This window comes from Emiliania huxleyi (assembly GCF_000372725.1).
Source record: "Emiliania huxleyi CCMP1516 unplaced genomic scaffold EMIHUscaffold_530, whole genome shotgun sequence".
NCBI lineage: Eukaryota > Haptophyta > Isochrysidales > Noelaerhabdaceae > Emiliania > Emiliania huxleyi.
Window position 1 is genome coordinate 24643 of NW_005198016.1, and position 9084 is coordinate 33726.

Below are 9084 nucleotides of genomic sequence, written 5' to 3' on the forward strand. Positions count from 1 at the left end.
CCCGTTCCGTTTCGCGGTTCCCACTTGAAAAAATTCGCATCGGGGTACACCTGTTCATTGGCCGGAATGAGCTCATTAGGACGAAGCGGGAGATGTATTCACACCGCAGAAACCAGACCCACAGGCAGATCCCACGGGAAATCGAGGCGGGTGTCCCAGAAAACAGATCCCCAAAAAAACAGAGCGCGCCGCAGAAACCAACCGACCCCTGGGTTTTCGGCTACGGGAAACCGCCATGGGAAACCGCAGCAGAAACCCTATGGGAAACCGACGTCTGGTATCTGCTTTGTGCACGAATGTCCTCAGGCCCTGCAGTGGCGCGCGATGTAGAATCTTGTGAAATCTGGTGTAGTTGGATTTGTTTATAGAGCGCAAGGATGTGATGGAGAGGCGCATGATCGATGATGCTACATGTATCACGTGCTGTGCGGGCGGCGGGTAGCGCATTGCTAGGTTCGCGACTTGCGCTTCCCGGCCGCGGCCGCCGCGGCCGCCTTCTCCTCAAAGCTCTCCCGCGGCCGCCCGACCCACCACGCCGCGGTCTCCTCCAGCCTCTGCGCCAGCGGCGCCGCCGCCCAGCCAGGCAGCGCCCGCTCCGCCGCCCCCCCGTCGAGGTGGCCAAAGTCGACCGAGAGGAAGCGAGTCGACGCCTCCGGGTCAAAGGTCGGCGGCGGCACAGAGACGCCCTGGTTCCGCAAGGCGTCCGCCAGCCCGGCCACCAACCGCCGCCAGCTCACCGCCTCCCTCTGGCAGATGTGGAGCGACACGCCCCGCCCTCCGCCCGCCCCCTCCGGCCACGAGCCGGCCCCTCCCCCGCACCCTCGGGCGAGCACCGCAGCCACCGCCGTCGCGACGTCCTCCGCAAACACCACCGACACCTAATGCGGCAGCGCCAAAGCTCTCTCACAGGCCGCCGGCCGATATGCCTCGGCGCCGGCCAGCACCGCCCGCACCTTGCGGCTCGCTCCCTCGCCGCCGCCCTCGCCGCCGCCCTCGCCGCCGCCCTCGCCGCCAAACGCGAATCGGAAGCCGCCGCTCCCCTCCTCGCCCGCGTCCCTCGTCCCGACCGCCTTGCCCTTGATGAGCCGCGTGATCAGGCTGTGCTGCCGGCCCGTGTTCTCGTGCCTCCCGAGCACGTCCGGCAGCCGCAGCGCCACGTACCGCAGCCCGCTCTCCGCCAGCGCGCGCTCGAGCAGCAGCTTGCCCTCGCCGTACCGGTCGTCGGCGGCGCGCGCCGCGTCGATCGCGCCGCCGCTCGACTCCTCCAGCAGCCCGCCAGCCGCGCCCCGCGAGAAGCTGCCCGGGTCGCACGCCATGTACACCGAATCGGTCGAGATGACGACGTAGAGCCCGATCGACTCGCGCCGCGACACGATGGGAGCGAGGTCCGCCGGCGCAAAGGCGATGAAGTCGATCACCGCGTCCCACCGCCGCGACGCGAGCGCCGCCTCCACCGCCGCCGCGTCTGTGCGATCCGCCTTTAGCGTGGCGACGCGGCCCTCAAATGGATTGGGCCGGCTCCTCCCGCGGTTGAGGAGGGTGACGTCGTAGCCGCCGTCGGAGAGGAGCGCGGCCACCGAGGCGCGGCCGATGAACTGCGTGCCACCGAGCACGAGCACGGAGGGTCTCGCGGAGGCCATGGACTGGTTCGCAAAAGAAAAAGGACCCGCTGCACAATCGCGGTTCTGTAAGGTGCCTATATGGGCTTCCAGTATCGGACCTTCAAGACATGCGCTTTTGGCCGGTGGCCTCCTCGGACATGGTACCTCCGGTGAGATAGTGGCTGCCAGTTCGAGACTGGGGCCGATCGAACTTGAGTTGTTCGGAGGAGGAATCCAGCCAGCACGGGTACAAAGTCAAAGAGGGGTGCCCGGAGAATCCCCAGCCGCGGAAACGAGAGATTTTTAGCAATCAAACAACGATAACACTCACACTCATTTGTTTGTTCGGAAACGTAGTGTCGCTCAAGACCTATATGGGCTTCCAGTATCGGACCTTCAAAAGGCGTTTCGCCCTGTTTGCTGTTTTCCCCTCTTTTTTCCGCCGAAACACCAACAAGGGCCTTGCGAGTGGTGGACCCGCGACTCAAAGAGCAGCCGTTGCAACGCACCGGCTTTTAGCGCTCCACGTTCGTGTCTTTTCCCGTTCGAGAGAGCAGCCTTACGGACAGTGATCCCGTGCATTCTCGCGCGATGGTGGCTACACCGCGCCGGGCCGCCGTGTCCGAGGGGCCGACCCTCCACAAGCAGATCACGATGATGAGCCAGAGAGGTGGCTCGCATCCAGCTCCTGTGCAGCAGCGAGGCAAGCTGGGAACGTACAAGGGCGTGCTGGTGCCAACCTGCGAGAATATGTGGGGCGTCATCATCTTTCTCCGCTTCTACAAGATAGTGGGGTACAGCGGCCTCGGCTATGCGCTGCTGATCGCGTCCCTCTCGTTTATGGTCGCCCTCCTCACGGCTCTATCGCTGAGCGCCATCGCCACGTGCGGCACGAGCCAGGGCCTCGCCGGAGTGTACCCAATGCTCGCGCGAGCCCTCGGCAAGGAGATGGCCACCGCGGTCGGCCTCGTCTACTTCTTGGGCATCGTCTTTCTGGCGGTGCTCGAGGTGGTCCTGCAGTAGCGGCGGTCCTGCAGTAGCGGCGGTCCCCTCGCGGCCGTGTCTCGCGCTGCGCCGCCCGGTCCCCTCCCCCCGCCTCGTCCCTCCCACTCGCCTCCTCCTCCGCTCCTCCCCCCTCCTCAAAGGTGCTCGGCGCCTGCGAGGAGCTGGAGATGGTGCAGCACTCGCTCTTCGAGTTCACGACGCACATCAACGCGGTGCGGGCCTGGGCGTCCGCCTTCATGCTCGCCCTCGCGCTGCTCGTCGCGGGCGGGACCCGCCTCACCTCGAAGCTCCAACTCTGTAGTCTACAACCTGTGATCATCTAATCTAGGCGGCATCCGCCTCATCTCGCAGCTCGGCCTCGTCTTCTTCGCCGTCGTCCTCCTCACCATGCTCTCCTTCTACCTCTCCCTCTTCGGAGCCCCGAACCTCGAGCCGATCGACGCACCTGCCAACGCCACCGGCCCCGCGCCCTCCGGCCTCTCCACCGCAAACCTGCGTGCCAACTGGGGCCCCTCCTTCGCCCCCGGGTGCGAGCTCACCGACGGCCTCGCCAAATACATTATGTGTCGTCTATTACATGGTATGTTATGTAGGTACGAGTTCACCGACTGCCTCGCCATCTTCTTCCCCTGCTTCACCGGCACCCTATCACCGAGATCTAGCCGAGATGTAGCCTCGCCATCTTCTTCCCCTGCTTCACCGGCACCCTATCACCTTTTCTAGCCGAGATCTAGCCTCGCCATCTTCTTCCCCTGCTTCACCGGCACCCTATCACCTTTTCTAGCCGAGATCTAGCCTCGCCATCTTCTACCCCTGCTTCACCGGCACGGTCCCTCCAACCGCCACCCGCCTTGGATACGCCCTCCGCAGCTGCCCTCGAGCCTCCCTGCAGGCATCCTCTACAGCCTATACATGTTATATAGAGCCTCCCTGCAGGCATCCTCTGTTATCTTTCTGCTCTATTCCCTGCAGGCATCCTCTCCGGCGCGAACCGCGCCTCCTCGCTACGCGACCCGGCGCGCGCCTCCCCCCACCTCTGCCACTGCTCCCTCCTCTCCTCCCCTCCCCCTCCCCCTCACCCTCTTCTCTCCCCTCCCCCTCCCCCTCCCCTCCCCCTCCTCCCCCTCCCCCCCCACACATACCTCTCCTCCCCCCCTCCGGCAGGCCAGCGCCATCCCTCGCGGCACCCTCGGCGCCATCACCCTCTCCTTCTGCGTCTACGTCTCCTTCCTCGTCCTCTGGGTGCGGTCGACAGCAACCTCTCTCTCTCTCTCACGCACACACACACACACACACACACACACACACACACACACACACACACACACACACACACGCACACACGCACACACGCACACACACGCCCACACACACGCGCACGCGCACACACGCACACGCACACACACGCCCACACGCACACACACACGCACACGCATCTCTTCTGGGTGGGTTGAACGGTCCCCGCATCCTCTCGTTGTGCGCGGCGTCTCCTCACGCCCCCGCCCCCGTGCGCAGGCCGCCGTCGGAGAGCGCGAGTACCTCACGATGGAGCACGGCCAGCTGGACGAGCTCATCTACCCCTCCGTCAAGGCGGCGCAGATCGGGATTGTCCTCTCCTCGCTCGGACAGGCGCTCGCAGTAGATCACACGCAGTAGATCACACGCAGCACGCAGCACGCACCCCACCGCCCTCCCCTTGCGCCGCAGTAGACCACACGCAGCACCCCACCGCCCTCCCCTCGGACAGGCGCTGCAGTGCGTCGTCGTCGCGCCCCGCCTCCTCGCGTCCATCGCCGCCGACGGCATGCTCCGCCCGATGCGCTCGCTCGCCCGCCTCACCGGCGGCGAGCCGAAGCTCGCCCTCGCCGCAACGTACCTGGTCGGCGCCATGTGCGTGCTGATCGGCTCGCTCAACGCCGTCGCGCCGCTGCTGTCGATGTGCTTCCTCACCTGCTACTCCATGATGAACCTCAACTGCTGCCTGCTCGGCCTGCTCAAGGCTAACCCTGACCCTGACCCTGACCCTAACCCTGACCCTAACCCTAACTGCTGCCTGCTCGGCCTGCTCAAGGACCCCTCCTAGACACTTCCTAGACATTTCCTTGTTCACACCCTGCCTGCTCGCCCTGCTCAAGGACCCGCACTGGCGGCCGCGCTTCCGCTACTTCCACTGGGCGGTCGGCCTGGTCGGCTTCGTCCTCTGCACCAGCATCATGTTCGTCATCGACTGGAGGTACGCCCTCGGCGCCTGGCTGCTCACCCTCCTCGTCCTCGCGCTCGTCGTACGCACAAACGCGCAGACCGACTGGGGGTCGGCCCTCGTCGGCCTCCGCTTCCAGCTCGCGATGCGCTCCCTCACCGGCATCGACATCAAGGCGCACCTCGGCGAGAACTGTAAATATAATAATAATCGAATAACTGTAAATCGAATAATAATCGACATCAAGGCGCACCTCGACGAGAACTGGCGGACGCCGCCTCCTCCTCCCATGGCTGCCCCCCGTCGTACGCTCGCCACCCGCACTCCGCTGCAACTAGGCGGCCGCAGCTCCTCCTCCTGTACCAGCTGCGCGAGGAGGAGTCGCACGGCTCGCGGCGGGGCAGCAGCGCGGCGGCGGGCTGGGGCGAGGCCGAGCCGCCGGCCGAGCCGTCCTCCAGCTCGCTCGGCGACCTCGTGCGTGGCGACGTCGGCCACACGCACGAGCGAATGTTCTCCGTCGCGGCGCAGCTGCGGCACGGTTCGGGGCTCGTCATCGCCGCCGCCGTCGTGCCGGGCGCGTCCGCCGACTCTCTGCGCGCCGTGGCGCTCGCCGAGGCGGAGCGCGCGCGCATGGACTCGCTGATGGGCAGGATGGGCGTGCGCGGCTTCTGCAAGACGATCCTGGCGCGGACGCTCCTCGAGGGGAAGCTGGGCGCCATCCAGTGGGCTGGGAGGAGGGAACCTTCTAGGAACCTTCTAGGAACCTTCTAGGAACCTTCTAGGCGCCATCCAGTGGGCTGGCCTCGGCCCGCTCGTGCCAAACACGCTGCTGATGGGCTGGCCGTGGTGGTGGCGGGACGAGCCCGAAAAGTACGTCCCGGAGCTGGTGTCGACCATCAACGCGGCGACGATCCACGAGAAGACGCTGCTGCTCTGCCACCGCCTCTCCTCCTTCCCCGGCCCCGACGAGGAGCTGTCGGGCTTCCTCGACGTGTGGTGCATCATCCCACTTCTCGGATCTTTCCTAGACCTTTCCCGGAACCTTCCTGTAGGCTTCATCGACGTGTGGTGGATCATCCGCGACGGAGGCCTCATGCTGCTGATGGCGCACCTGATGCGCAAGCACCGCGTGAACAGCGTCTCTTCACACCTCTAGCTGTGACCAGGCCTCATGCTGCTGATGGCGCACCTGATGCGCAAGCACCGCGTGTGGCGCGGCTGCGACCTGCGGCTGCACCTCGTCATGGAGGCGGGCGTCGACCCGCGCGCCGTCCGCTCCAACCTGCACGAGCTGCTCCGCCGCATCAACATCGAGGCGAAGGTGGAGGAGGTGCTGCTCGTCGCGAGGGGGTCCATCCTGCCGTACATGCGCACCTCCGCCCAGCGCTCCTTCGAGGAGGAGAAGCGCGCCGCCGCCGAGCAGGCCAACCCGCACCTCCACTCGCGCGACGAGGATGTGCGCCAGCTCTCCTCCGCCTCCCCCGCGCCCGACGCGCGGCTGGCGCCAGTCTCGAGGCGCTCCTCCACCGCCGGCCACTCCGCCGCCTCGCCCCACTCTGCCGCCTCGGCCAGCCTCGCCCCGCCCCACTCCGGCCGCCGCACCTCGAGCAGCCGCGCCGCAAGCCGCGCCCCGAGCCAGACCGCCAGCTGCGCCCCCAGCCAGACCGCCAGCTGCGTCGCCAGCCGCGCCACGACGCCGCCGCCTGTGGAGGCGCGTTCGTCGCCGCCGCCCTCGCCGCCCGCCGCCTGTGAGGCCGAGTCCTCTTCCGAGAACTCTTCCGAGGACGGCGAGGGGACGCCGCTCAGCGTGCTCGGCGGGCTGCGCCTCCCGCCCGACCGGCGCGGCGTCGAGCTGGAGGCCATCTCCGTCCTCGCGCGGGCGCCAGCGGCTGTGATGGTGGAGCCGGGGCCGGCAGAGCCGGGGCCGGCGGCGCAGAAGAGCTCCTGGTCGCTCGCGGCCAGCAGGCCCGCCCGATGGATCCGCGAGTCGCGCTCGCTGCCCTCGCTGCCGACCGCGGCGGCGCCGCCGCCGCCGGTCGACTCGCCGAAGCGGCGCCTCGCCGACTTCGCCGCGCGGCACGGCCTGGGCGACGAGGCAGTCGCGGAGCTGGCGGACCTCTTCTCCTCCTCGCAGCACGGGCGCACCGACAGCTCCGTCGCCTACGACTGGGACGAGATCCACGCCCTCATCGTCGAGCGGTCCGTCGGCTCGTCGCTCGTGATACTCAACCTGCCGGACGCGCCAGACAACCTCGCGCCAGACCGCTCGGGCGGGTTCGGCTTCTCGCCCCCCGGCTCGCCGCTCAGGCGCTCGGCCGGCAGGCCCGCCGACGTGTCTCCTCCCCCCGGCGCTGACGCCAGCGGCGGCCTCTGGTCGGTCGCGGAGCAGCCGGGGGAGAAGGGGGAGCGCCAGCGCCTGGCCGCGCACATCGAGTACGTCGAGTACATTGAGGGCCTCGCGCAGAACTTGCCCCGCGTGCTGTTTGTGCACGGCGCCGGACGCGAGGTGATCAGATTCGCCGAGTGAGCCTTCGCGCCGACCGAGAGCGACACACCTCGCCTTCCTCTCAGACTGTCCTCGGGCTCTCTCCTCTGTCTAGTGGCGTGCAACGACGGGGGAGGATAGTCTCTATGAATCCTCTTCCTCGGCGCACAGGCCTCAAGCTCCCGATCGCCGCAGAGTCATGCGATCATGTAATTTCGTAAGTGGTACAGTCTCACGTCTGCATCAGTCTCTTGTGCATCACTCATCTGTCATCACTGTCTCTTGTTTCCGGGACCACTCAGACTCTTCTCTATATGTACTATGATGGTATAGAGCGCTCGGTATAGAGCGCTCAACATTATACAAGTCACAACAACAACATGTACATGTCCTCAGAGATCAGGGCACAGGGGGGGGGAGTTTCTCCCTCTCTGCCTCGCTCCCTCGTCCGTGTCCCCTGCACCTGATTCTCCGCTCTACGTATCTACCCTCTCGCTCTCCCCCAGCCAGAGCTAGCAGTTTTGAAGTTCGCTTTGGCTCGCGAAGCGGACGGTGAGCGAGAGCCGGTCCGAGGTGCTCGGGTGGACCTCGTGCGTCTCCTCCCACCTCGCAGGCCCGGCGATCGCGTACAGGTCACCCGGCCGCAGCCTGACCCGCGCTGACCCGACCCGCACCGTGTCGTGCAGGCCCGTGCCGAGCGAGAGGGTGGCGACGACGTCCGCGGGAGGCGTCGGCGCGTCCACGTGCGCAGAGATTGCGCATCCGCGCTGCAGGTACTGCAGCTGGTGGAAGACGGCGAGCGGCTCGTCGACGGCTCCGACGCACGGGAGCCGCCTGGGCAGCTCGCGCTGCAGCCAGCGGAGCCACTCGCACCCTCTTCGCTCGGCGGAGCCGGCGGCGGTGCCCTCCTGCAGCGATGCGAGGCAGAGCCACTCGTCGACGGGCGCGTCTCCGAAGACCTCAAAGTTAGAGAGGTGCCGCCGCCGCGCTGCGAGCGACGCGATGCCGCCGTCCGCCGGGTGCGCCAGCATCGGCGCCATCCACCGGCCGGGCTCAAACTCGTACCACTCCCACTCGCGCGGAGTGCGCTTGGGAGGCGGCGGCGCGGGCAGCTGCGCGGCGGCGGCGCGCAAGGCGTCGCGCCGGCGCATCGCCTCCGCGGCTTGCTCGTGCGCCTCGATAAACGCCTCCGAGCCTGCCGGCTGCTTGCAGGCAGCCTCGAGGAGCGCGGCCACCTCGCGTCCCGCCGCCTCGACCTGCGCGTGGACGCCTCGATTGCGCGGTGCGCTGACCGCCGCCTCCACCAGCGCGCGTATGGCGGCGACGGCGGCGGGCGGAACCGCCTGTCGCATGAACCAGAGGCCGCCCACGTCCGGATGCGCCACGGCGTTGGCGGCTCCGCAGGGCGCAGGGTCCCAAGGTCGCGCAGCAACTCGCAGCACGGCCTGCCTCTCGTAGGCGGGCTCAGACCGGCGGACGAGCGCCTCGAGGCCCCACACGGAGGCGGCGCGAAGCCGGTTCCGGACGTAGACGGCTGGCATGGAGGGACCTTATTGTGCAGCCGGGATGCGCGATTTGCAGTGACTCGATGGCTGGCCGTCGGCCAGAGCGGCGGCTGGACGAGGGATTCCGCAGGATTTCTTTCGAGATCATCGCACCTGGAGTAGAGACCACGCCTGCTATTCACAGCACAAGCCCTCGCCGGGGGCTCGAGCATGTGGGCGCGCAGCCTGCTCGACTCACTCCTTGCAGAGCCCCCCCCCGGCCCCTTTCCTGATAAGAGAGCTGCTCCT

The 9084-nt window shown here is 67.3% G+C and overlaps 3 protein-coding genes across 3 annotated transcripts; 1 reads left to right on the plus strand and 2 right to left on the minus strand.

The window, feature by feature from the left end:
- Positions 1 to 449: 449 nt before the first annotated feature.
- On the minus strand, positions 450 to 1640 carry EMIHUDRAFT_470715 (hypothetical protein; the record flags this gene model as incomplete). Its single annotated transcript, XM_005765806.1, has 2 exons — positions 450 to 878; positions 954 to 1640. The coding sequence occupies 2 exons, from the start codon at positions 1638 to 1640 to the stop codon at positions 450 to 452; spliced, it is 1116 nt and encodes a 371-aa protein (XP_005765863.1).
- A 441-nt stretch (positions 1641 to 2081) lies between these two features.
- On the plus strand, positions 2082 to 7630 carry EMIHUDRAFT_445837 (hypothetical protein). The gene is made up of 11 exons (XM_005765807.1): positions 2082 to 2609; positions 2747 to 2870; positions 2935 to 3133; positions 3200 to 3246; positions 3579 to 3622; positions 3771 to 3848; positions 4122 to 4235; positions 4354 to 4605; positions 4742 to 5000; positions 5144 to 5518; positions 5589 to 7630. The coding sequence occupies exons 1-11, from the start codon at positions 2193 to 2195 to the stop codon at positions 5960 to 5962; spliced, it is 2283 nt and encodes a 760-aa protein (XP_005765864.1). The 5' UTR covers positions 2082 to 2192; the 3' UTR covers positions 5963 to 7630.
- Positions 7602 to 8906, minus strand: EMIHUDRAFT_445840 (hypothetical protein; the record flags this gene model as incomplete). Its single annotated transcript, XM_005765808.1, has 1 exon — positions 7602 to 8906. A coding segment is annotated over one exon (1131 nt), but the record flags the coding sequence as incomplete, so codon positions are not given.
- Positions 8907 to 9084: the final 178 nt, after the last annotated feature.

What these genes read in the sequence shown, in the direction of transcription:
- EMIHUDRAFT_445837 (XM_005765807.1), top strand. Translation starts at nt 2,193, where the DNA reads ATGGTGGCTACACCGCGCCGGGCCGCCGTGTCCGAGGGGCCGACCCTC. An exon ending in GGCCCCTCCTTCGCCCCCGG is followed by an intron (nt 3,134 to 3,199) that starts GTGCGAGCTCAC and finishes TATGTTATGTAG; the next exon opens with GTACGAGTTCACCGACTGCC. An exon ending in TCTCCTTCCTCGTCCTCTGG is followed by an intron (nt 3,849 to 4,121) that starts GTGCGGTCGACA and finishes CCCCGTGCGCAG; the next exon opens with GCCGCCGTCGGAGAGCGCGA.